Here is a 27912-nt window from a genome sequence, read left to right as displayed (position 1 = left end):
CAGAGGCAGAGGCAGAGATCTCTGAGTTTGAGGCCAATCTACAGAGCGAGTTCCAGGATAACCAAGGACAAACAGAAATGCTTTCCTGAAAAACAAAAACAACCCTGAGCTATCCTAAGAAAGTCCTGAAGTCCAGCAGCTAGCTGTCTCCAGAGTCACTGGCTTCCAACAGCCCTGTACAGCTGCAGCACAGTGGAACATATAAATAAGCTATGGAGGTAGAAAGCTTGCAGCATGTCTGTGCAAATGCACATGTCTAAGAGCTACTTCTGCCTCAGGGAAACCAGCATCTGCACCTCATGCGGAGGAGCATGGCATATTACACTCACAAAAGGAGACCTGACATTAGAAAAGAAGGAATTCTTTTCTTTTTTTTTTTTTTCTTAAATATTAGGAACTGGAGGATCTTTGGTTCTCACATTCACTTAAGATTTTGATAGAATTTTTGTTTATTCTTAAAAGCATCACACATACACAATTATAGTAAAAGTTATATTGTATCTTATAGATGTACCCTTAGAACATATACAAGCTCCAACTAAAGTGCAAGGAAATTGGAACTGGGAATGAAGGCAACTCCCCTCTGTAACTTGTCTTATTTTTGAGTTGAATTCCCAGGAGAACCTTTGGGATGTGGAAAGCAAGACACTGTGGCAGTAAGCAGCTTTTGAACTGCATAAATACAGATGAAAAGCCCTGATATCACTCTCAAGAAGACCTTAAATTCAGTCTAAACTGCAGGCAAAAGGGAACTGTTATAACAGAGGCTAATGACTGTCTACATGACCAGCCCACAATGACTCTCATCAGTGCAGCTCAACACTGGACTGCTCAGGCCTCCTCTGTACTTTAACCAGTACAGGGCAGGACTCAGATACAGAAAACATAGACCTTTAAAAACTAGGGAGACAAGCTTTTAGGAGAGAAGAGGAAGAAGAAGAAATGATGCTCAACTGTCTAATCCTGGAGAATGCCCTAGACTAGGAGAAAATGTCTTTTTCTATCATCATGGGGTGTGCAGGTAGAGCATATGACAGCACCAGCTATGTCCATTTTCTAATAAAGGGTAGATGCTGTCTCTCCATAGCTTTCTTCAGTGCTCAGGACAAGCAAGTCTCACCTTCCTTCTTTCCTTTCTCTTTACAGGTGCCTGAAGAATGTCACATGGATGAAGGAGAATATGGCCTGGGCCAGGAAAACTCTGGCTTTCAAGGTCCCCTCAAGTGAGCCACCATGAGAATTCTGCAAGAGTACAGCTTATGGAGGGTGGGCTTCCAGGCCTTCTTTTGAGGACATCTATAAACACTTCACAAGAATCACACTAAGGGAGCCACGTACCAGTCACTCATTTGCTGGATGAGTTGATGCAATTCTGAAAAGTACCTATATATTGCTCTCTGGGAAGCTCAAACCCACAGTCCCAAGGACTCTGAGTTAGTGGCTGGAAGTTTAACCATCCAGAGTATAGTTCATTTCCAACATTCAAAAATGCTGTACCTGTCGTCAATAGAGTCCACCTTCTCCTGGATGCGGTCGGAGTTGATGTTCCCATCGCTCACCAGTCTTCGGCCAGTCTCCACAACAGCATTGATCTTCTCTTCGTTGGCATCCATGGTGGTCATGAAGTCCTCCTGCTTTTTAATGGCTGCTTCAGCTCCTTCCAGGGTGGTGGGCATTTCAGTATGAGCCAAAACATACTCCTTGTTTTAAAAGAGGAAAAAAAATCCAAAATGACATTACATATCAACAAAGAAATTACAAGGACTGTTTCACTGTATTTCTATTCCACAAAATAATTTATGACAGACAAACATAGCACAAACACATACACAGACCCTCGCCCAAGGATAATCCATTAGTTACTCCGTTTCCCTAAGTGGTAAATGTTATATAAATAGGTTTTCCTACAATAAGCAAAGCTTGGTCTGTCAGCTAGAAGAGTCCTCTTAGGTCCACAGAAGCAGCAGTAGACCCTCTGTACTCTCTTAAGAGATTATAACCCTGACACTGGCAGCCATCTGCAGTTGCTTTGTATACTTGGGTGAAATTCTTAATCTTACTAGAACAAAAAATAATCCCCTAAAACTTGCTCACTGTATTCTTTAAATTGAGCCCGCACCCCACAGAACATTGCCTAACTAAATGAGGAGTTATATAGACCTCAACAGTAATTACCACAGAATCATACTTTGAAAGGCATAAGAGCTTCCTTAGAAATGTTCAATTCTAGGTCTTTACACCGTGAGGGGTTTCAATGCCGTGAAGAGTTGGGGGTGGAGGGGCATCTGTTTCAAAATAACACATCTAATTTCATATAGGCATGGCTTAAGCCTGCTACTTAACCAAAAGTTTCCAACATCAGCCAGGGCCTGTTTCAACAGGACGGAAGCCAGGCCATGTGGAACGTTACCTGGTTATTAAGAAAAGCTTCAGCTTGTTTGGTGTCCCTAAGGAACTGCTGGTAGGCATGGGACTGGGAGAGGAGGTTTTGCCTGTTCTCCCACATTTTGTGGAGCTCATTCCAGCCAGTGTCCAAGGCCTGCAGCCGCTGCCGCAGAAACATGTACTGGGCATCAGTCTGTCCCTGGGTGACCATCTCGCCCATGTCCCGCATCTTCTGGTAGTCTTCCTCGTAATTGTCAATCTCATTTTTGATATTCTCGTGCTGTGTGAGAAGCTTCTCTGCCTCAGTCAGGGTGTTGGGCATGTCCTCTGAGGCGATAGCAGTCTGGGTCCTGGAGAGCCAAGACTGGAAGTCGTCCAAGTCCCGCAGAAACTGCTGCAGCTTGCTGGCCTCTCCCAGGGAGGCCTCTCGGTTCTTCAGGGTTGTCTTCATTTCCTCCCACACATCACTGATCTCGGCCAGCCGAGACAGGATAGCTTGAGCCTGGTCAGGGTGCTCGGACTCCAGCTTCTCAGCTTCTTTCTGCAGGTCACTCAGCTTCGCCTCAATGGCTACCAAGTCTCGCTCCATGCCAGTCAGCTTGCGCTGCAGGGCCATGACACCTGCCAGGTCATTGCCAAGGTCTTGGGTAGACTCGATGACCTTGGTCTTTTCCCGGATCCAGGATTTGGTTTCATTGCACTCGAGGTGGTAGTTCTGGATGCTCAGGGCAGACAGAAGAGCATCCTTTTTCCTGTCCACCAGTTCTCTGAACTGACTCCACCTGTGAATGTAGACAGCACAAGAAGGGACTCAGAATGTCTGGTAGATCCTGAGACGGGTAGCCAGAGTTGAAGCTGCCTCACTTTCCTCCTTCCCATCTTTCTCTGACTTTCTCTGTTTTTACTTGTGTGCTTTAAAATCATGTCACCCAGTAAATGTCAATCGGATAGCTTGGTGCAATGTAGTCCCACAGAGTCTAGTAATTTGTACCTGCTGTATGCATCATACATTTCAAAACTGCTCTGGAGGAATATTTCCCCAAACCAGACTGATGGTAAACTTTTGAACAATCTACTCAAATATGTCTGCTCCACAGAAAGACAGGAACAGGGCAGGGGTCTTCCCTGATAAATGATGCTATCATTGGCAAATCAAGCTTCATTATAGAATCCTGCTCTAGGGTTCTAACCCTAACGTCAACTTAAAGGGACAACACAGACAGGTTCTATCTTGCTGTTTGTCTTCTACCAAGGCTCTAATTTTAATCGGAGGAGAAGTTAGGTACTGGGCGACTTTGACTCATGTCCTGAATAATGTAACCTCACTTTAAAAGCTGTTTCCTGCAAAACATGGATGAGAATACTAGGTAAAGCAGATGCCACTGTCATGACATCCATGCTACAAGGATGTGAACCTGTGCAGGAAACTCCTGACAGCAAAGCTGGGCAAGCACTGTCACCCTCACCAGAGCCACACGGGGACAGCAGGTGCACTGCTGATGCCATGCATACCTCGTGTTGAGTTTGTCTTGCTGAGCTCTGATTTCCTTTTCACTGGGGTGGCCATTGTGCATCAGCTGCCGTGCAATCTGGTTCACCACAGCAACCCGGGAAGCCTGGTTGTTCATTTCTGGTTCCAGGCTCTCAAATCTGAGGAAAGCAATTCAAAAGAGTAGTGACTTTAATGGCTTATGTTTCAGTCCATCGCCTTAGCACCCAGGTAGTAGTAACTTCACTTACCTGTGCTGGATGACTTCCAGGTCCTCCAGCTTCTCTGGGATCTGCATGTTGTTGAGCCACTGCTCCTTCTCGTCAATCCAGAGCTCACAGGCATCAGCCTCACTGAACATCTTGTATAGGGCCAGGGTGTCCTGCAGAGCCTGCTTCCTTAGCCGTGTTAACTCTGCCATCTCCTTGCAGCGCTCCTCAATTCCTGCCAGCCGGCCCTTCACTTCTGGAGACTCTGCATGTGCTTGTGGAAGGGCACTGGCTTGCTCATGCAGTGTGTCAATAGTGGGCCTGTAGTTGGTGATCTCTTCTGCTACATCTTTATGCTTCTTGACCAGAGACTGCGTGGAGTACTCATCATGGCCCACATCATTGCTGGAGACAATCTTGAGTATATCTAACATCCAAGCATCAATATCATCAGCATCAGCCTGGAACTGGTGCAGTAATGAGGCTTCCTCTAGGCGCTGCTTCCTAATGGCTGAGAGCTGCTCCAGGTTGGCCCACTGCTCCCGGATATAAATGATTCTCTCACGGATCTTTTCCGATCCAAAGTGTTCCTCTGCAATCATGTCTTCACCTTCTTTAATGGCCTGCTCAAAATGGCCACTACGGCCACTCATCTCATCCTCAAATGCCCGGTGCTTGCTCAGCAGGCGCATGACACTGGTCAAGTCTTTCCCGTAATCATCAGAGGACAGGATCTTCTCCTTCTCTCGTATCCAGCCTTCCTCTTCTGCCATCTCCCAGAAGAACTTCCAGAGGCGACGGGACTCTTCCAGGCGAGCCCTACGCTCGGCAGCCAGCTGACAAAGCTCTTGATAGCAGAACTCCATGTGGGCAACACGGTCTCGAATTACCTGGGGGTCACATGGCTTGTAGCCTGTTTTAACACCAAGGAAAGAATGCTAAGACTCCAATAGCTCCCTGTTCATTTGCAGACAGTAAACTATGCTCCATGTTCTAGTTTGGCTCCAGTCTAAGCAGTGTCATGTAAAAAGCAACAGGTCACTTCCTGCGATACTGACTAGAACAGGAAGAAAGGGCTATGACAAGCACTGCACTTTTGGCCCAACTGTAGACAAAGAGATCACTTATAAATCAAGAAAGCACATGTGTCATATGGAAGCAAGCAGCTGTGTTTACTTAGTTCTTAAGAAGCAGTGGTGGCACAGGCCTTTAATCCCAGCACTTGGGAGGCAGAGGCAGGACAGCCAGGACTACACAGAGAAATCCTGTCTCGAAACAAACAAACAAACAACAAAAAAGCAAGGCTCTGGGCTGGAGAGATGGCTCAGCGGTTAAGAGCAGTGACTGTTTTTCCCAAGGTCCTGAGTTCAAATCCCAGCAACCACATACACTTACATGGTGGCTCACAACCATCCGTAATGAGATCTGATGCCCTCTTCTGGCATGTCTGAAGACAACTACAGTGTACTTACATATAATAAATAAATAATCCTTTGGGGAATAAAGAAGGTGTGCACCACCTCTGCCCATCTTATTTAAAGAAGCAAGGCCCAGTCCTTCCCAACATCCTCAATAGCACGTGACTAGGTGTCAAAGCTGTGAGCTGCTAGAGCAATCACAGTAGGCTGTCAGTGCACATCGTTAATGAGTATGGACTGGAAACATTAACACTACCAGATGCTAAAGCTCTCAAAACCAGATAGCATTTGAATATTTAAGAAAAATATGTGTCTATTTCAGAAAAAGACAGTGCTGAAATATCAAAACCAAAACAAAACACTGCAGTGATACATTATGACCTGGAAGTAAACAGTCCTTCCAGAACCCTAAAGTGGTGCAGTAACTTACAAGTCCCGTCGCCACACACGATGTTTGCAGTTCATGGAGATATATCTCCGTTGTTGAGGTGATAATGCCTAGAGCAGTCCATTCTTACCTTCCCCATCTGTTGCAAACTTCTGGGCAGAGGCATTCACGCCTCTTACACGCTCTGCTTGGATTGCAATGTCTGCTTCCACCAGGGCATGCTTCTGTAACAGGTCTTCAACACCAAGTAAGTGTTTGCCATAGTCTTGAGACAGCAATAGCACCTGTGGACAAAGCGCAACAGAAATGGCACTGTGAATACAACTGAGTTCAGTGTATCAGCACACTTAGCAGCCTTGCCGTACCACCCCTCTGGTTTGTCCCTGGCCACCTCTGGGTGAGACGGTGCCAAATAAGTCACAACAAAACAAACATGAGACCTAGATCGGGAGAGACACAATGAACTAAGGACCATGTGCCTTGGCAAAAGCAAATAAAATTCACATTAAACACACAGAATAAAAGGGAAAGTCCCTTTAAGGGACCCTCCCCCAAGAGCCTTTCTGCTGGCTATACCATCAATAGGAGAATCTACTTAACAGCTTGTATGCCACATCTTTAACCCAACAAGAAGACCTTGGTCAAATGCCACGACCACAGTCAGGTACCACTATTATGAACTCACTGGAATTTTCTTGTTCTTCATTCAATTTGCAAATTTTTCTCCCATCTATCATCCAACATCACCCTCAGATGATGATGGATAGAAATAGAAAATTTCTATTTCACTCTTAACAGTTCTCAGGAAACCATGTTAACCTGAATTATAGTGTGCATATTGTGATTTATAAAGTGAAAATCACATCTTTGCTATACTTTATGAACATTTCTATTTTAAGAGGTCAAAGATCAAACCTAGTAACATTCTAAGTGTGAGGTAATAGCAGAGGGAAACTGGAGTTATCAGCTGCCCTTGTCCCTCTGTCACCACAATTTAAGAGGCAAGGAGCAGGCAAAGACTGACATCTAGGGGCAGAGTTCTCTTATGTAAGAAACACTGTGTTCTGAGAGAAAACAGGATGGTCTAAACACTACTCTCATCTGTTATAAATCCCATCCCATTGCCATTAGGGATAAAAGCCTTCCAGCTCAAAAACTGCTCAATAAAGATGCTGCATCAGAAGAAACCAACAGGCACAGGGCTGTGGCACAATGGCATGACTCTAGGCTCAGCAGTGCCAGGGACAGAGGAGAAAGCACAAAAGAGCACTGCAGCCATTATCATCCAGTCCCACAGTAACCTGTACACATCTTACTACACCCCAACTTCTGAGAGGCCACGAGGCAGACAAGTATTGGCTAGTTTGAAGGAGAGGATATGATACAGCACTAAGATCTGAATTCTGGCTTCCTAGTCCCTGGCCTATGCTTACCACCACCCTCCATTTGCATATATGATCCTAGAACACTATCACTAATACACAGATCACTGAACATATTAACAATGAAAAAGAAATTCATGATTCTCTACATTAGTACATACTTCAGATCAATCTAAATCACTGCATCAGATCTGGGATATAAAATGGTTTCTTTTACAACTTTTCCATGGTGCTCATCTCATTTAGTAGTGAGCTAGCCAGCTTATGAGCACCGCGGCTTCAGTCTGGCTTTGCAGAAGAGTGCACTGGACAAAGGGCACTAGTGCACGACTCCCTCCCAACAAAGAAAAGGTCTGACTGCATCAGCTCTGGCCTCCCCTGCCTTCTTTTGGTCAAAAGTTACCTTCATTTCATCCATCCAGTCCATAATATAAAGCATTTCCTGGAATATCTTTTGCAATCCCAGGTTCATCTCAAGACGCTGCCTCCTGGCCCTGAGCAGTTCCAGCAAGTATTCCCAGAGCCGGATGACATTGTCCTTCCTTGCAGTGATGCGCTTGATGTCATGGTAGTTCTCAGCTTCAAGCTCCCTGGCCACGGCCACCACAGCCTGAACTCGTTCTTCATATGCAGCGATGTCTGTCTCAATGGCCTCGTGTTTTTTGGTAGCAGCCTCAACAGCGGGAAGGTCAAATCCAAAGTTGTCCTACAGAGAGACAGAACAAAAAGAAATGTAAAGAAACGTAAGCCACCTGAACCGGGTGGGGGTAGCACAATACAGTGCGTAAGCTGACTTTGCCACTGGTTTCTCACTGCCCTTGGGCCCTTGCAAACTTCTGGTTGAGTTCAGAGGTGTTCCTAACAGGACTTAAGAAACTCCTTACTTCTTACTTCTTCCTACCATTTGACTTAAGATACTTAAGTACGTTGGACTTTGTCAAGCCAAGGGAAAGAAAGTTGCTCTTGTATTTCATGACCAGTGTCACGCCTCGAGAGGACGGTTGGTCAAATACTGAGGGGAAAAAAACCAGGGGAACTTTTAAAGCTTACATGAATGTGAACAATTCAGTCACAGGTTCTGAACAAACTGCTCGAGCTCCTAAGTCTATGACAAGATAGACAAACAGACAAGAAAGTATATCAGAAAATTTAAACATCCTTTGTGCAAATGGAAGTGATGGTTGGTCAGCAACTTCACAATACTGGATGCTGTTAAGTGCTGTCCTGAGCTCCAAGGCCTCTTGGAAAGAGCTAGTGTTGCTTGGCTACCTCAGAAACACTTCCATTAGTAATTTAGACAGAACCTGAGACACAAGACGCTGGTTTTCGCTCAGCCATGTCTCCCTCATAGCTGCCTTGCGATCAAATCTGCGGGCGAGTTGTTCCAGTTTTTCCTGCCGTATGAGCTCATTCCGCAGAGCCAGTTCTCTCTCATGTTCTGCTTTTTCCAGTCTTTCCCAGGCCTGCAGTAGTTAAAAAAAAAAAAAAAAAAAAAAAGCATAGTTTCCTGTAACATTCAAGGAGCTGTCTTTGACTACAACAACAGCTAGTATTTGTCCAAAGGATCACAGGACTTGAAAGGGAAACAACATTTCCACCCTTGAGAAAAAGATATTTTTATTCTCCCTCCCTCAGCACAGTCTCATGGGAACACTCTTGTGTTCAAAGGTCCTGCCATAAGCTTGGAAGCAAACACTTGTAGGGTATGAGCAACACGACGACATCTTCTCAGCAGCTCTCATCACAGACAAGAAATGAACTGACTTTCACTCCACCCAGAGCCACCTTTTAAAAAGTGAACATGCCTGAACTTCTCTTTCAAAATCCTGATATTAAATTCATTCCCGAAAATGTCTTACTTAATTTTTTTTTTTAAATCCAATCAATGAATGCTCAAAGGATTCTGGGTGCAAATGAGCAGTTCTGTATTTTTTTCTAGTTTTTATTTGAAAATAATACCCACAGTACAAATTTCTACTTGCAGGCTTGCGAGACACAACAATGAAAACAGCCGGTATGTATAACAACTCCTCTGACAGAGAGAAACAACATCTCTGTTTACAACCCACAGACATTCCAAGCCCGTGGAATCAGACTTCCAGTTCCTCTCTATGCAACAGGAGGACATCTGAGTTGAGTGCTTCACAAAGATGAGGACTAAACCAGAGCATCTGCGTAACAAGGTAAACTGTGGGCCAAGGCTGTTGACAAAGTCTGACATTGCCTGCAGAGCTCCAGTGGACTGACCTATTACAACTCTTTGCTGGACCTTCTACTATTCCCTGCCATCTACAGGGGGATGCTGGGAGTGACCCTGGCATTTTCTTGCCCTCCTAAGTAATCAAGCAAAGAAAAACCCAAGCCTGTTGGATAGGGGGAGCAACGCATGAGCATGTAGGTCTGCTTCACCTTGTTGATATCAGAGATGAGCTTCCCTTCTCGGGGCATGTAGACCTTCTGATTATTCGCTCGCATCTTGCTCTGAATTGTGAAAAGCAGCACCTCCAAATTCCCCTTCTCAGTAAACCTGAGGAGAGACAACCAGCCGTAAGCACCACTGAGCCTTCTTCTTTCAAGACCAAAGGTTCACTTGTTAGAGAAAAACGTACTTCATATAGTCACGGAATTCTAAAATCCTGTTCTGTAAAATCTGTACACTGGGGCAGCAGCAGGCTAGTCAATGGGTCTTTATGGACCTGGGAACTGCAGCATTGCTTTGTGGCTGCTTGTTCTTGCTAGGATTGATGTTTGAGAACATCAAGGGAACAAAGTATACTTAGTAGTAACTTCAACCATGGTTTAAACTTTGTGCTCTAGACCAGTGGTTCTCAACCTGTGGGTCATGACCCCTTTGGGGACTGAAAAACCTTTTCATAGGGGTCACATATCAGATATCCTGCACATTAGATTCTGTATTATGATTCACAAGGGTGGCAAAATTACAGTTATGAAGTAGCAATGAAGACAGCTTTATGGCTGGGGGTCCCCCACAACAGGAGGACTTGTACTCAAGTTTCTCAGCATTAGGAAGGATGAGAACTACTGTCCTGGACAATGGACTTAATTCAGAAAGGTGGATGAACAAGCCAGCAAATGTCTAATCTAAATTTTCAGTAGGTTTCAAAGACCTCCCTCACCAAAGAATTTACAACTGAATTTTCACAAGAAATGAAACGACTTACTTTGGAAGTATAGTAAACAAGAAAAAAAGTCCATAATTCTTACTTAATAATTATATTAAAATACTAAACTCAAAAATTATACGCAGGGGGTTGGAGAGACGGTTTAACATGTCCGGGCTGTACAAGTGTAAGGAGTACAGATAGATCTCTAGAACCAGCATTAAAAGCTGCCGCAACTATGCTGGTGATAGCGGGAGGATCACTGCTAGCATTTTCAGGTGTGTCGAGAGAGCCTGTCTCAAGTTAGTAAGGATACCAGACACACTTCTCTGGTCTGTGAGCTTGAACACATTTGTGCATTTCCAAACATATACAGGTGCATACATCACATACATTTGAAGAAAAGAAAAAAAAAAATTACCTTTTTTAGGTAGCAGAACTCTATCTCAACTGATAGGCAATGGTTAACTGTCTTTACCTAACACAGTATTAATGTCAGCACATGCTTGATTACAGGATATTTTATCAGATCTGTCCAGGGTCTTATAACATATACTATGTATCAATATATACCCTAACTTTTCTTCTATTTTTCTTTTGAGGAATGATCCTGCAATGTAGTCCCAAGTAATCTTGAACTCAGGATCTTCCTGAAGTGTCTCAAGTATTGCAATTTCAGGTGTGTGCTACCACACCTGGCTGGCTTCACTGTGTTGCTTTTCTAAAATCTACAGAGCATTGCATGCAAGGGCTTTGAGAAGGAACTGAGGACTTGTATTATTCTTCGGTTCACACATATCCTGAATGTCAATGGTCTAGTCTACTAGACAGGGCTCAGGGGAATCATGGTGTGTAACAAGTCTCAGCAACTACAAATCAGGCAAGAAGGAAAACAGGCTACTAGGAGGGACACTGAGTTAACAGAGGAAATCACCAACGTTACAAACAGGTGTCTTTGGGCTGCTGCACGTCTGCTCCCATACTAATGACAATACATTACACTCTGCCTCTTACTTAGGTGGTTTCTCCACTGTGCGGTACGTGTTGAATGCTTGAAGCTGCTGCTGGACCCCAACCAGTGAATTAGCAAATTTGCGGTTGTTTAGGATGATGATGGTTTGTTCAATCCACTCCAGAAGGTCAGAGGCAAGTGACTCGTACTTCTCAATCATTTTCTCTGTTTCTATAGCATTATCGAGCACCTGAAATGAAGGGTTAGAAAACCAATACCCAGGCGTCACCAGTCAAGGAACACATGCTACTAACATATTCATTTTCTCTCTCTCTCTCTCTCTCTCTCTCTCTCTCACACACACACACACACACACACACACACACACAAGTAATGGCCAGCTTTTCTGTGGTTCTGTTCCTTGACAGAGCATTTTAACTTAAGTGCAAAAAAGGCATACAATCTAGGCCTATTACCTGTGAGCAGTGGCAGCCTAACTCAACTGGAACTGGTTCTGAAGCCACCCAAACCGCCCCCCCCCCCCCCAGGATAAGACTATGATGATTTCTGTAATTGCTACAAAAGCAAAAAGATTTCTGGATTGGGGGACAGGGAACAAAACAAAACAAGCAGAAAACAAGCCAGTGAACTCTGCCTACATGAGATGAAGAAGTCCTAAGTCTAAGGCTTTTTAAAAATCATGGTCTGTAGGATTTCCTGACCAGGGTGAAGCCAATTTAGTTAGATTTTAAACAGTGGATTTCCAGTGAAGGATGACAGGAGGTTTGTGTCTGAGATCTCTCCTCAGTTCCTTTCCAGAGATTCCCACCATCATTCTGCTTCTCACTACCTTTGGGAAGACAATGGTTCTACTACTATTAAAAGTACTGCTTGCTACTGGCGAAAGTGGAGCCCATAGAAGAACAAGGGCTCAGAAGCAGTGCAGGAGCTGTGCTCTGATGTGTGTAAGCTCACCTTTCCAATGCGCTTTCCTTCCACAGCCAAGGCCTTCATCTTGGAGAAGTAGTGGTAGTAAGTCACCACGTATGTGATGATAGACTTCTCATCAGGGTGGTCCACACTGATGTCTGTAACCAGAGGGCTTCAGTCAGAGTGCTACACATCATGCCGCCGCCGGGGCAGCAAAAGCAGCTACGACATCCAGCATCACTTAACCATCCAGCAACTTCTCAGTGTTTGAAAATTCTGCCATCACACAGCTAATTGCCCAACAGGGAAGACAGCACACCAGGTTCATTTAGCACATGGATATCCACAAATGCCTCTGCAGGAGGCCAGCTTGTTTCCTCACCTTATTCTCAACCCCTAACACCAAACTGGGCTGTGGTCAGACACCACAGCTCAGCCCATGGCACACTCATCTTGGGACAACTTTTGTCTCCTTTTACCTGAATCCAGGTAGTGACAGATTTTAATGTCACACCCTCCTGTTCACATAAACAAACTTAAAACAATGGCTTCCTCAATGGGCTTCTCTGTTGCCCCACTCAACCCAGGCTGGCCCTCAGAAGCATGAACACAAAATGCCCTTTAGCGTGAGCACAGTCCCTTCAGTTCTTTGATCAGGCTTTTTCTAAGTGCCATGCATTACTCCAGATGTTTCTAATCCCATTGGAGGATATGCTTCTTCACTATGTTACATATATGCCCTGTATGTCCAATACTCCCGCATTCCTTACAACCAGCCTTTGCCGGAGAGGACCTTCTCTCACTCACATTTACTACTGGCTCAAAAGGAGCAGCTCAAGAGCTACAACCCCAATACGTGCACTTCTTATTCCTGTAGTTAAAGTACTTTCTTCTTCCTGCCTTGGGACTCTGTATAAATGGATACACAGTCTGCTTTCTGCAAGATATTATTTACTCATACGTTTTTGCTTATAAGCCTTAATCCTAAAGGGTCAAGACTCTATTGTAGGATTCCTACACCACTCCACCTTCCAAATTCCTGAAGGTAGAGGGACAGCGTGTATTCAGTGAAGCAAATAAATGAAAATGACACGTCTTGGGAGTGGAAATGTTCAGAGAAACACTCAGCCAGGAACAGATTAAAATTAACACACACACAAGTTTCCTATCTGTTAGGTTCGTTTTTCAATACATTTCACACACAACCTTATTTCTATTCTGTAAATAGTACAGTGTAGAGGAAAACAGTTTCTTTAATTTTAAACATGAAAACTCTAGGGCACAGGATAGAATACTCCCAGCCCCACTTGTTATCAAGGTAGCAATGGGACCAAGAGTCCAACTGCAGTTGCTTTTGCTAGTGCACAGTCCTCCGTCCTCATCCCCATCAATGTCCACAAGAGGGGGTTTGAAGAGAGAGAGAGAGACAGACAGAGAGTGCTGCATCTCATTTAGCAAGCACAGAATATTGATATTCCTGGAGTAATAGAAGGCAAAAATTTCCAAGTGAATCTATGAATATATTTCAACTGATATCCTTTGGAATACTGGACAACTAGTGATCAAGGTTAAAACCATAGGAAACAAGACATTAAATGCTATTTTTAGCTCCAGTCTTGTGATCTGAGAAATATCAGTCTCCCTTTTATACTCACTGAAGATCAGAAAAATTAATGAATGGTATTAATAAAATGTCTGTGTATTAGGAGGAGGAGAAATAGGCTTTGTCTAGCAAAGGGCTAGACCTAAGGAACACCGCTCACGGTGAGGAAGCAGTTAATTAAACATGAAGACTGATCACAGCTCAAGGAATTCTAGCTTTTTTTTTTATATCAAGAAACCACTTAATGGTTTAGCCTAAGATAATTTTATCTTGGCTTCCTGTAATCGTATGCACTGGAGAACAGCAAAAACTAGCTTGGCAGTCACATGACCTCAAGGTGCCCTTGGGGAGATCAACTTCCTCTTCTAGATTTATAAGAACTTTAAACTTTCACACACACACTTCTATCTCTAATATTTGCTTACAGCTGAGAGGATCTCTAAGCCTCTAGCATTACAAACTAAATAACCCCTTTATGATTTAAATATTTCTCAAAATTAGAAAAAGTTCTTCTGAAATCCCACATTGTAACGGGACCTAGAAATGAGGATTTTTTTTTTTTTTTAAATATAGGCTGTTCCAGAAAGGACAGCTTAGCCATCTGCAGACAAGCTTTGGCTTCTGCAGGGACCCAGATCCTAGCAATCAGCTCCACATAGATGAGATACAATCTATCATAAGAAAACTGTGCTTCTGTTTCATCCATTCACATTCTCTTCTTTAAGCTGCAGCATCCTAAGACTGCCCTGACCTCAACTCACCCTCAGCATACGCACCCGCATGAACATCAGTCACAGGGTGCTAGGCTAGGCTTCCCAGTAAGCACAGGTGCCGAGAACCTCAGTGACACCCACTGCCTGCTGAACAGCCTCAAAGCGTCGCTTCCAGCCTGCAGAGGGAAGGCCACCCTCCTCCTAGAGTTATTCTTTACATCACTCCCACAGAGTCCCTCAATGCTTTTCTGGCTTTTTACCTTTGCGTCCTCTCTCACACACCCATCCTCAAAGTCTGGCCAAACGTAACTCATTCTATAAATCCTCAACTGTTGCCGTAACTGGAATTTTAAATGATCCTTCTACCTTTTCTTTTGATAATTCTCAAGGCATGCTGTACACACAGAGCAGCTTTGTACAACACAAAGAAGACTTTACGTTAACTTTACATGCTAGAGATGTTCCGAGTCCCACCTTTCATTGCTCGGATCCTTACCTTCGGGGTCTAACAGTTTAGTGAGGCCAAGGTGCTGCTCTGCCAGGTTAAATGCGTTCTGCAGATTGTAGTGTGCATTAGACTTCTTCAGTTTATCAAAATCTATCAGGTCAGGCCTATACAGAATGACAGTGGAACATAAACATTATGCCTTGGAAACAAATCAAGTGTCTAATGAGGCATGAGAACTGCTCCAGAGAATGCTAAAATAATAGCGTAGTGGAGTAAAATTACAGTATTATATAATCATCAAACAATGATACATGGTTTTTGAATAATGAACTCACACATTCTCCCTAATATGAATGCAGGAATTTTTACTATGGTACAGTATCTAACCCACAGACAGGAGATACCACAACTCATCGAGATCTGCCACAGAAAATGGTACTATAGCTTTCTACCTTTTCCATGATTTCTTCAGACTTACCGGTGTTTATGTATCAGTGCATTGAAGGCCATGCCATCCCTCCAGCTAGTGGTGAAATTGTGAATGTTGACATTGGGGTACCTGTCAAAGACAGACCACAAAAGCAAAAACAACAATTACCAAATAAAGGTTTATGCCTTGGTAAATGCAAAAAAAAAAAAAAAAAAAAAAAGCCTGTGTTCATGTTCACTGTAAACTCAAGGTCATATCTCAATAATGACAATTTTGTCTGAGCATATGTCCCCTTAAGATCAGGTTGCTTGAAATAAAAATAAAACAGACAGCTGTATTTCTTTACAACTGCTTGGTAATTCAATTCCATAAGATGTGAACTGAATTCCCTTAACCTGCTGTGCCACCTCACAGCCCCCAGGTAAGGTAGTTTTAAGAGTAACACACTAATTAACCTGGCAAAGAACTGATTCTCATTAAGAACCAAGGACTCTGAAATAATTTCATCAGCACTTTACAGGATTTAGAAATATGTATTTTCTTCAATTTTATTTATGTATGTGTGTGTTTCGTGTGAGTTTATGAGCACCATGTACATGAAGGGGCCCACAGACTCCTGAGGGAACAGGATGAGCCACCAGTGGTGGGTGTTGGACAACAGAACCTGGGTTCTCCAGGAAAGCAGTGAGGGCTGAAAACTGAGCCATGTTACATGTTTAGTATAGCTGAATTCACACGATGTCAATAAGCAACAATAAGTTGCAGTTGTGTAAAAGTATCTCCAAATTGGGTTTTAGTGAAAGCATACAAGGAAAACCTGTAAGGACAGGCTTACATAATAACTGCTTCTAAGTTTGCTGTGTAAAGTTTACCAAATGGCAGAAGTTAAAAGGAGAAAACTCCCAAATCCATTTAAAAAACACATGGGTTTTTGCTTCTTAGAAATGCTCTAAAAGGGCTGGTGAGATGGCTCAGCAGGTAAGAGCACTGACTGCTCTTCCCAAGGTCCTGAGTTCAAATCCCAGCAACCACATGGTGGCTCACAACCACCTGCAATGAGATCCGATGTCCTCTTCTGGTGCGTTTGAAGTTAGCGACAGTGTATTTATATATAATAATAAATTAATCTTTGGGCCGGAGCTAGTAGGGACTGAGAGAACAGGGCTGACTGGAGCAAGTAGGGTTGACCAGAGGGAGCAGAGGTCCTAAAAATTCAATACCCAACAACCACATGAACACTCACAACCATCTGTACAGCTACAGTGTACTCACATACATAAAATAAATAAATAAATCTTTAAAAAAAGAAAAAAAAAGGCTTATAAGGTATAATAATAAAATAAAAAAAAAGAAATGCTCCAAGAATTTTATAATTTAAGATCTAATTGTCCGTGGAGCTTTCCAATAAAGAGAATGCAGCCGCTAAGGAAATCAGATCCATTCCAAGTACAAATCACACCTCTTTCCACTCTGACAGCCAGTTCTGAAATGTCACATACCAACTGTTTATGTGGTAACAAGACATCTCAGCGGAAGCTATGAAAAGACACTTGTCAGCACCTTCGCAGTGATGCGACAGGGAACTTAATCCTGGAGGATTCCTAGTGCTGGAACCCTGTGTTTAATCCTGGAGATGCCTTGTGTCATTCCAGTACACACTCACCCAGCTGTCTTCATCTGGCACCACAGGAGCAATGCATCCTTAGCAGACTTTTTCTCTTTGTTATCTTCAGTCTCCACACTAATATCCTGGATCTAAAGTTTAAGAAGAAATATTAGGCAATCACCCAACTGCTGTATAAGCCTGAGAGCCACTGAAAAACAGGTCTGCATTTATATGAAATAGATCGAAGTCTCGCCCTGCACGCTATCTGCTCTCCATGTTAGTAAGAACTGTCAGGTTCACCTCGGACCTTCCAGAACTAGGTTTCCTATTCTACACACAAAGCCAGGGGGATGGCCTGTTCCATGAGTGCCTCCGTAGCACCTATGAAGAGGCCCCCTGGGGCCCATATCTTTGAAACTACAAGCTAGTGGGTGGTTTCTCATAGAAACCAGGAAAGTATTTTGCTGAAGGCACAGTATGTATCATTTCCTATAAGATAGACAGAACCTGTTAAATGCTATGCTTCCACGCTCTCTATTTTGTAAGTCCACAAGTTCAACATTAGACATTGTGATGGTTGTATATGCTTGGTGTGTCACTGTGGGTGTGGGTTTTAAGACCCACATCCTAGCTGCCTGGAAGCCAGTCTTCTGCTAGCAGCCTTCAGATGAAGATGTAGAACTCTCAGCTCCTCCTACACCATGCCTGCTTAGATGCTGCCATGTTCCTGCCTTGACGATAACAGACTGAACCTCTGAACCTGTAAGCCAGCCCCAATTAAATGTTGGCCTTATATAAGAGCAGCCTCGGTCATGGTGTCTGTTCACAGCAGTAAAATCCTAAACAAAAAGTCTGATCTAATGGTACCAGAGTTAAGCTAAATGAGTTCTTTTTTTTTTGGTCAGACTAAATGTGTTCTCTCTGCTCCCCCCCCCCCACACCCCCTGCATTGTGCATAACAGCACGTGCATATCACAGAACACATATGAAAGAAGTCAAAGGACAACATAGGAAGTTAGTTTCTTCCTTCCACCACATGGGAAGGACCACTGGGCCCTGAAGGGGGTCCTCTTTCCTACCTGAGCACCTCAGCTTTTCCATCTCAGCGAAGGCAACAGTGGCTACCTCACAGCACTACTGTGGTTAGTTGGTTGTCTGTTCTTTCCTTGCTGCTGTTGTTTTGAGATGGGATCTCAAGCTGGCTTCAAATTATGCACTGGAAAACTACCTTGAATGAGTAACTCCAATCCTCCTGCCTCTATCGCCCAAATGCCAGGATTACAGGACTGTTCTACCATGCCCACTAAAAATGTTAGTTCTTGGGGTTAGGAGACACCATCAGTTATATGATTTTAGATAAATGTTCCTAACTGTAGTCTGTGTTTTTGCCCCCTTTAACTAAATTTGGGACAAGAGGTGAGAATACAAGCAATGACTCAGTAAAAGAAATGTAGTAAAAGAAACTGCACAATGCCAGCTATAATACCAGCAGCCTTTGCTTCTTGATTTAAGAGGAGAAAGTATGTACTAGCAGGTTGAGGTGAAGAAAAGGCAAATCGACAGTCATGTTTATTCAACTTAGTTCACTGTAAGAAGTCTGAAAAAGACCGTGTACTCCAGCTCCCTGACACGGGCATTCATCCTCTGTCAAGGGGCCATGATGAGAATGGCCTTCCATGTTCCTGTTAATGTAGGCCAAGGCAATGGATGTCATCTTCAACAGTAATTCCCCACTTAGCCTACTGATACTCTTTGGAACTGGGCCTTGGAATCTGAATAATTAAGATGCTTTCTCAACCGCAGCAGTGAAGACAGATGACAAGTCTGAGTTGTCTCCCTTTGTAACTCTCCCTCTTTACACAGAGACGTCTAGAACACTGCTCATTGGAAGTTACCAATCTTAGGAAGGCAACAGAGATGGAAAAGCATTATTTACAGGCTGGTTTCAGAGTTTGAACAGGAAAACTAAGACAGTTTTTGATTTTTATTTATCCCCCCTTGTGTGAGATTATTTTGGACACAAGGACTCATGCAAGAGACGGGACTTCTGGGAGACGTGTGTAGAGTAATTTGACACCAGGGCAGCAAGCTTCCAGCACTTCAAACTGTAACTGAAGAGCAAGAGCACAAAGCATACAGCCAGGATCGTGAGCCAGGACTAAACAGAGGTGCTTCTCCTGGGGCCCCTGGCCCCAAGGCAGCCTAAACTGTACCCAAGACTTGAGGGAGTTGCATGGATTAAGGAGCCATCTCATACATGCTTCTATACAGAGATAACACCATCACATAGTCACCAATTCAAGTTCATCAAAGGCCTTTTGGCCCTTTCCTCCTGAAAACTGCTCCTTTGCACCCTAAGGAGGAATGAGAAAGTGAAAACAGAGCCCCTATTCTATACGGGCCACAATTTAGCAAAGTCTAGCCAGCCTAGAAGTACCCAGCACTAGCCATAATGCTTGACCTTGGCTACTGAAAGCCAAACAGCAGAGATCAGCTATTCAGAGGTACACCTTAGGAACCCACATTACCAAGTCCCATTAAGACAGGAAAGGCACGTATGCCAGGGGCAGTGAAATGTACAAGAACATGGTAGCTCTGGCATTCCTTCAGGGTGGCATTAGCCTGGTCCCTGTGGAACAGAAAGCTCTTATGTGGAAATCTGGTCTACATTCTTTAGGCCAAGCTCCTTACCTGGAAGCGCAGAATAATAGTCCAGATGAGGCCGAGGGTTAGCCGGTGGTTTCCATCCACAATGTCATGGGAGCCCATGTTCTCAAGATGGACTCTCTGCTCTTTCAGGAATTGAAGAGCCTTGTCAACATTCTCCAGACAGTGGATCCGCATCCGTCCCTTAGTGGGTTTAGGCTAAAAGCCAGAGAACAGAGTGGAGACACTTTACTCAGAAGGGCAGAGGAACTATCCTGAATCATACATGCCTGTCATGGTTTGTGCCCAAACCCAAACTAAAATTTGTGTGCATTCATTTGGTCATGGAATCTCAGTGCTACTGCTGCCACTGCAAAGGTAAATAACACTGGTCGTATGACCTAGGACTGAGAATCAGTGCAAAGGTAAATAATACTGTTTGCACGACCTAAGATTGAGAGTCAGTACTAAAGTTTATAAGGCCTGGTGGCACAAGATTGAAATCCCAGCTACTTAGAAATTGAGGCAAAAGGATCCTAAGTTCGAGGCTAGAACAAACAACTAATTGAGGCTCTGTTTCAAAGTAACCTTAACAAAGCAGGCTCAGTATGCTGCTGAGTAGCACTTGATTAACACACAAGGTCTCAGGTCCAGTATCCACCACCAACCCACCAATTCTCCTAAATTACAGTATGCCAATTCTTCTAGCTTGCGCTCTATTTGCTTCAGAGAGGTCTTCTTAAATGTTTAAGGTCTAGTATGGTACTCAGACACACTCTCAAAGCAATAAACAATTCTCAAGGGATAACAATGGTTTCTCCTAATTACATGGATTCCAAAGAGAAACTAGCTGCTGTCTGCAGAGCACTACGACATGTGCATCTTTCTCCTTGGTGGTTTATGGCTAATCATATTCAAGCCTCAGCAGAGCCATGACTAAGAGCAACAAACAAGTATTCTTATCCTTTTATTCCTGAGCTCAATTAATCAATTCAGCTAGCTAGTAGCTCATTATCTTTATGTACACAAGAATACAGACTATAAGAAAGAGTAGTATGCATTTCCATGCGAATGGAAGGAAAGAACACAGTTCTCATTTAACAAATAGTTTTAAGAGCTATTTATAAAACATTTCACATCCTCGAAAGTTGTAAGAAATAGTAACGATAAAAACTGAACATGAAGGAACCAGGTCTATAATGAACCCCTGAAGCTGCTCCTCAAGAGCTGCTAGCTCTGCCAAGGAGAGGAGCTCCCATTAATTATTATCAGATTTCTAGGGTGGCATGGGCCTATTCCCTGGCAACACACGCACACACACACACACACACACGTTTCTGCGCTGTATCATCACTGACAGGATAGTTTCAACTGCCATTCAATAGAAGCAAGGATGGCCATCGGGTTAATGGGACTCGGATCCAGGGGTCTCAGTGGGTAAAGCCCTCTAAGGAAATGCCAGTTTTCACTCACCCTCCTTGAATCAATTTCACAACTTTCTCTCTCAAAGCTCACACTGCTTATTCATTTCTTTATATTTTTGGAAGGGTTTTTCCTTTTTCTCCTTGCATGACACTCCTTGTGCCAAATCTTACCAACCTCTACTCCAGTTTCATCTTCCATTACATTTCATAGGAGAGAGAATTATGGAGTAAATTAACTTTAAGGTCTGAAAATATAAATCTAATTGTCCTTAGAGCCGCTAGCTAGGTCATGCCATAACTCAGAATCAGTGCAATCATGGGCGAATTCTCCTTCCCTGCATGGACTTAAGGTCTTTGAGAGCAAAGAGTAGGGTGGGCAGTCCCTCCCAGGTCCTTAACAAGGTAAACTCATGCTCTTAGAACTACATCGGGATTTAAGACAGAGCAACAGCCCCTAGGAAATACCTCAGCCTATATAACCACACACACACACACACACACACACACACACACACACACACACACTTTTACCTGCTGGGTCTTGATGGTCTCAGTTCCTGAGTTATAAGGTCTTCAAAGCAAAGACATTTAACTCAGTGGTCACTTACAGCTACAGAACACAAACTAGGTATGGCAGAGTAGAGGACTTCTCATCATGCAAGGTGAATTTTAAGTGCCTGATGATCTGGTTAAGTGAAGAGGAAGCCAGAAAAGACACTAACTGGCCTCAAGAAAAATGACCAACCAACTCTTGCTTTAATCACAGATATTCTATTCATTCATTCTCGTTCTCGTTCTCGTTCTCTCTCTCTCTCTCTCTCTCTCTCTCTCTCACACACACACACACACACACACACACACACACACCATCTACTGAGCAAAGTATGACAGACAGTACACACCAGTGGCTGGAGGACAAAGTATTTGAGGTTAAACTGAGCTACATGGTGAGACCCTATCTTACAAGAGAAAAGCACCTCTCTACTAAGTATACATATATAAAGCCAAATTCTTATCTCCAGATTCTTCCCTATTAAATGCTGAGCTCATCCTGAAGTTCTTAAAGTCAGAGTAAACAACAAGGGACCTAGCTCATTAGCCAGTAAGAAATAAGGTATCACCCATACCAACAGTTTGTAAACCTCAAAGCTATATACTCTCCAGGGCTAGAAAGATAGTTTAGAGGTTATGAGCACTGCCTGTCAGAGTCCCAACACCGACATGCCAGCTCACAACCATCTTTATCTTCAGTTATGATGCCTTCTTCTAGCCTCCACAGGCAACACAGACATGGTTCACATATATTCAGGCAAAAACACCCATACCCCACCACCACTGCCACACTACAACACATATACGATTCTTTTAAAAGAAACTCCAACTAAACAGGACACTTGAACTGTACAGTCAGTCCTCTAATAAAACCCCTTTTTATAATAAAAACCTTCATCACACGATACTGATGTGTCTATCACAGCTTGAGCTTCAGAGAATACTTTCTTCCTAGATAAACCTGACTTCCTATCTTCTGGCTACTTATCTGAACCACTACTCCTCCTGGGTCCAGCTGAGCCTCAACTACCTAAGGTTTCTTGAGCCCTCATCTAAAGAGCCCTTTCCTTTTCTGTCTAGCCCCAGGGCTTTGCCTCTAGTTGTCTGGCACCTTAGTATATGGTTCCTCATTATTTCACTTTCTACATTTATTTAAGTACGCCCCAAATTAGGAGGGGTACAAGTTTTTCCATGGCTGCTTGTTTGAAACAAAGTAAAGTTTCCCATTTACAAATAATACTTAGAAAACAAGCTGGCTTTGAGATCAGTCTACAAAACTCTTGTCTCAAAAAAAAAAAAAAAAAAAAGAAACAAACCAGAACCCCCCCCCCCCAAAAAAAAAACCATAAGACAGGCGTGGAGGTGCAATGCCTTTAATCCTAGCACTCAGGAGGCAGAGGCAGGCAGATCTCTGAGTTTGAGGCTAGCCTGGTCTACAGAGAAAGACTACATAAAAAAACACTGTCTCTAATAGAAACAGAAAGAAAAAAAAATTTTTTTTTGTTATTATCACTTAACGAAGGCCATGGAAGAAAAGAAAAGGAAAGGAAAAGAAAGAAAAGAAAAACAAAAACAAAAACAAAGTTCATTCTAAACAATTCAACGTGGGATATAAGGCTTAAATCTCACATGAAATCTTACCTTCTCCACTTAGCTCAAGCTGTTCTGGATTTAATATTTGCAAAACCAACAGAACAAAACAAAACAAAATACTTACATTGTGTGTGTATACTTTTCTTCTAAGAAACAAACTGATTAATGGAGTAAGACAACAAAAATAAAGGCAATATCAGTAACCAGCAGGCAATCAAGCCTAATGATATCTGTGATTGAAAACAGCAGGCACTGGAGAAGACCCAAGTCTCTGGAAAGATTTACCTCACCCAGAGAGGATCACTCCTAGCAACAGCAAGGCAGAAAACTGGCTATCGTCCCTAAAATTTTTCTTTGTCACAGAAGCATGGAAGGGTTGCAACCATAGGCAAGTTCTGACCTTGGTTGTGACCTTTGGCATAACTTCACCATTTAAGTGCAAGCCCAGTGACATTAAGCTAGGTCCCTCTCTCCAAATGCAGATTATATGGTAGGTCAAACTCCATACTTTGGTCCCAAATCTCATGTGGCCTTGAGATCAAGTCAGTTAACAGAGTGTCAGGCACAGGTTCTGTGGTCACATTTTTTCCTGGCAATATGATGCTAGAGTAAGGGGTAGTCTATATTTTTAATAGAACTTTGAAATACAACCATCATGAAGAGTTATCGTCTGCAGTGATTTCAGAACAAGGCACTGGAATGGAATGGTTTTGTTTCTCATTAACTGATTCCCAATCAACAATAGTCTGATTGCTCTATGACCACATACCTGACATGAGGGTATGGGAAGAACATTTTGGATATTGGGCCAACCCTATGGTGGGGAGGGGGGATTTCTCTTCTCAAGAACAGAATCAAGTTCCATGGCAAGGCAGATGGCTACCTGAAGCCCCTGAAACGTATCTAATTCACTCTGTTAGGCTAAATCCAGATTGTGTTCAAGATCATTAACTAACTCCCCCTTTTTCAGGTTCACTCAGTAAAAACACATACATATAGAACTTCCCCTGAAACTTCATTAATAAAGTAAACTTGTAAATTCTAGTCCTTCAAACATTTGTCTACTATTCCCTGCTGAGCTAGTGAGAAGGACTAAGGACTAACATGCTAGTAACTGAGACAGGGCTGCAGACAGATTGCAGATGTCTGTTTCTCCAGGGTTTAGAGTGAAGGTGCAGAGTAAACTGAGCCATTAACTAACACAGGAAGCTTTGGTATCTGAATTTGCAGGAGTCCTTTTGGGGCTCACTGAATCCTAACAGCCTCAGGAGCCAAGGATAAGAGTGTGGCTTGTGTCTCTTCCAGAATCCCAGACACCAGAGAGAGAGAGAGAGAGAGAGAGAGAGAGAGAGAGAGAGAGAGAGAGAGAGAGAGAATATGCCCAAGTCAGCAGGAGCTTCCCTCACTAGAACACGAACAATTAGACTGCCCATTCTATAACCAAAGATGGCCGTTAGGAGTAAATCAAAGAAGAAAACAAAATTCTCTGACAATGACTGCCTGAGAGGGTGGAGGTGACAGGTGTCTTCCATTCTCTATCCCTAGTCTCCTAGATTTCTAAATCACTAGAAAACTTGAGAGAGAGACAGACAGACAGAACGCTCATGAGAGAGAGAGAGAGAGAGAGAGAGAGATTGAGAATGAATGTGTGTGTGGTACAAACAGAGATTTAGGTACACACTGTAATCTCTGCTCTTGGAAACTTGAGGTAGGAAGATTGTTATCACCTCTAAGCCAGCCTGGGCTATAATAAAAGACCCTATCTCACAACACAAAAACGGGTGGTGGTGGTTTAGTACCAGCACTCTGGAGGCAGAGGCAGGTAGAGCTCTGAGTTTGAGTACAATCTGGTCTATAGAGTGAGTTCCCGGACAGTCAAGGCTATACAGAGAAACCCTGTCCTGAAATCAACCAACCAGTACCAACCAATCTACCAAGCTAACCACCCACTCTCTTTTCTTTCTCTACGTAGATAAAGGCAGGTGAGGCCGCAGTCATGTATTATATGATGATATTGTCATCACCATCAGTCTTCGTGAGCTCTGGGTACGCAAAGGTAAACATTTTACTTCACACAGCCTAAAAGACTGGACAGTACTAGAAAAAAGGAAGTGTTCAAACCAATCCCTATCTGTGTGATCTTTTACCATTTCGTCAAAGCTACCATTTCAAAGCATCAAAGAGTAAACAAATCTACAAGGTTAAAAAAGTAAACATATCTACAAGGTTAAATAAAGAGGGAGGAAAAGGCTTGACAGATGGGAAAAGGAAACTCAGGTTGTAAAGACTACTCTCTGTAAGATGCATATCTCAACCACTCTAGCCTAGGTTCTAAAACAAGTCTCCCTGAAGAAGTCAATAAACAAAACTGTCCCAGCATGGGACCACGGCTCCACAAAAACACCACCATCCTGAAGCCATCTGCACAGGGGCTTCCTGATCTAGAAGACTGAGGCGGTGACGTCTGCACTCTGGGAATGCAGGGCATGACAGAACTCCGTAAAGATAAGAGGAGGCTTGACTATCTTTTGAAGGCAAAACCCTGTTCCTGACCAGAGGGACGGGGAAAGAAAATACTGTCTTCATTTTTACTGATGTTTAAAGAATGTTTAAAGAAGTAGCTTTGTTCACAGACCCTCAAGAGAGGGAAACAAAGCCCTAGTCTCTTACCAGCAGTGGGGAGGTGTGTGCACTGATCTGCAAAAGGATCTGCTGTGGCTGTCAAGTTAAATAAGAGGCGCTTCTGGCAGCCACACCAACCACTGGCATATTTTCCTGTCGATGTCAGTACAGCTTTGGGGCTCTATCCCTAGGCATCAGGTTGGCTCAGATGCACCACCACCTAAGGAACTACATGCGCTCTGGATGGAAAATAGGGCATATGTTTTCAAGCCAAGGCGAGCCAAAACCTGCTGGGTCAGTCACAGTGAGTAGCAAGCTTCTCTGGCTTAAGGTATACAAACAAAAATCACAGACATGCAGTTTTCACTGCGAGCTAACAATTTCTCTGCCCAGAGGAGCAGGGTAAATGTATCAGATGCTCCATTCCCAAGGAGATAACAAAAACATCAGCATGTACCATCACCCCTCCCCACCCCCCAAACAAAAGGAAAGAGGAAAATAAAAAATAAAACTGGCAGAGGCCACTGGATTTGAGTCGTGCCACCTTGAGACGGCAGCTCAGATTTTCCAAAGAATCATCAATAAGACATAAATTTAGAGCTCCTTCCATGGTCTCATGTAAGCGGCAGAATCATCTCAGAGCCAGCATCCAGGCCTGGCCCTTCCATTGCTAGCACTGTGCTTTAATAGAACCATCAACTAGGGTCTTCCCTACAAAATACACAGGCATCTCAGAAAGGAAGCTTCATCATTATAGAACATTATTACACTCTCAGAGCGCCGTGTTTCAATTACACCACCCAGAATCAGCATATCTACTTCACTCTGCCCTCCTCCAGAAAACATTCTTATTGCAGAATTCACCAAGAGACAAGCCCATACTTGTTTGTTCAAAAAATGTTTCCCAATTGATTGTGCTTACCAGCCTCTCTCCAGAGAGGACCTCCAGTAGCTTGATGAGCATCCGTCCATCTCGAAGGTCCGTGTACAGGTCTGTGATTCGGCAGGACACTCTCGCAAGGTGGGAATTGACCCACTTGGTGAAGGTCTTCTTCTGTACAGCTTCACGCTCATCTGTAAGCAGAGGAGAACTCACTTTACCAACAACCAAGCACTGGCAACAGCAGGTGCAAGCCAGCAAAGCCCCACGGCCCACACGGCAAGAGTGCATCAGCAAAACTAAATTCCAACAAAACCCCCACTTAGCTCTCTACTGTCTGGGAATACTGGGATTTGGACAACCCTTGCACAAGTCAACTCCCAGGTTTGCAGCCAGCAGAATCTAGCAGTTTAACTAAGTCACTGCTACAGATGGCACTCACTGTGGAGCTCGAAACCATGACCCTGAAGCTTAAGAGTGTCATGCTTCACGGACTGTGCTAGCTGGGCCCCTTTGAGCAGAAGCCCTACTCCTAGTACAAACTTTCCTTATGGATGTTTACAACATACAACTTGATGGAAAAAGCAGAAAACCCAACAACTGCTGTACTGAAAAAACCCCACCAGATAGTGTGTAAAATTGATGGCTCTATGGTCAGCGGGTACTGGGCTCCTAGACTGGCCTGGGGAGCAGTAAACAGTCTAGTATCTGGAAGGCTGTGCTGAAGCCTCCATTCAACCTAGCATAGTAAGGCAGTGAGGCAGAGACCATACTGGGCAAGCTTTTACTGATGTACTCCAAGCCAAGCACCTGCCAAGACACCTGCGCCTCCTGCTTCAGTCAGCAGTTCTTTGAGGTCCAGTCTTTCCCTAAAGCCTATCCATCCAAAAGAGGGCCTTTCTTCATGGATAAGGACTAATCAGAAACAAAGAAATAGAAAGGCTGGGGCTGTGGGAAGGAAGAAAAGGCAGTTAAGGGCATAGCAAAAGGAGTTATGCCAGTAATACTATGAGAGGTTGAGATCATATGTATTATTCTTACAATCATCATTGTGAATGGTAACTTTACCACTACAATGGCAAGTGTAGTTCTTGTTGTTGTTTGCTTAAAGTTTGGCTGT

The 27912-nt window shown here is 43.5% G+C and overlaps 1 protein-coding gene across 4 annotated transcripts in view; it reads right to left on the bottom strand.

The window, feature by feature from the left end:
- Sptbn1 (spectrin beta, non-erythrocytic 1) overlaps window positions 1-27912 on the bottom strand; it is a 167281-nt gene that overhangs the window by 35012 nt on the left and 104357 nt on the right. For all 4 annotated transcript variants that reach the window (XM_021176094.2, XM_029483162.2, XM_029483161.2 and 1 more), the window contains 15 exons: window positions 26835-26986; window positions 19767-19940; window positions 17133-17224; window positions 15518-15598; window positions 15088-15203; window positions 12321-12433; window positions 11408-11595; window positions 9681-9798; window positions 8576-8734; window positions 7675-7977; window positions 6020-6173; window positions 4126-4996; window positions 3898-4035; window positions 2411-3167; window positions 1498-1700 (listed from right to left, as the gene is read on the bottom strand). In XM_021176094.2, the coding sequence (XP_021031753.1) occupies window positions 1498-1700; window positions 2411-3167; window positions 3898-4035; window positions 4126-4996; window positions 6020-6173; window positions 7675-7977; window positions 8576-8734; window positions 9681-9798; window positions 11408-11595; window positions 12321-12433; window positions 15088-15203; window positions 15518-15598; window positions 17133-17224; window positions 19767-19940; window positions 26835-26986 (3619 nt within the window). The remainder of the gene's footprint in view (window positions 1-1497; window positions 1701-2410; window positions 3168-3897; window positions 4036-4125; window positions 4997-6019; window positions 6174-7674; window positions 7978-8575; window positions 8735-9680; window positions 9799-11407; window positions 11596-12320; window positions 12434-15087; window positions 15204-15517; window positions 15599-17132; window positions 17225-19766; window positions 19941-26834; window positions 26987-27912) is intronic.

This window comes from Mus caroli, unplaced genomic scaffold (genome assembly GCF_978045245.1).
Source record: "Mus caroli unplaced genomic scaffold, Mus_caroli_1 scaffold_13, whole genome shotgun sequence".
Classification (NCBI taxonomy): Eukaryota; Metazoa; Chordata; class Mammalia; order Rodentia; family Muridae; genus Mus; species Mus caroli.
The sequence above is the reverse complement of the archived record's forward strand: the minus strand, read 5'-3'. Positions and strand labels throughout refer to the sequence as shown.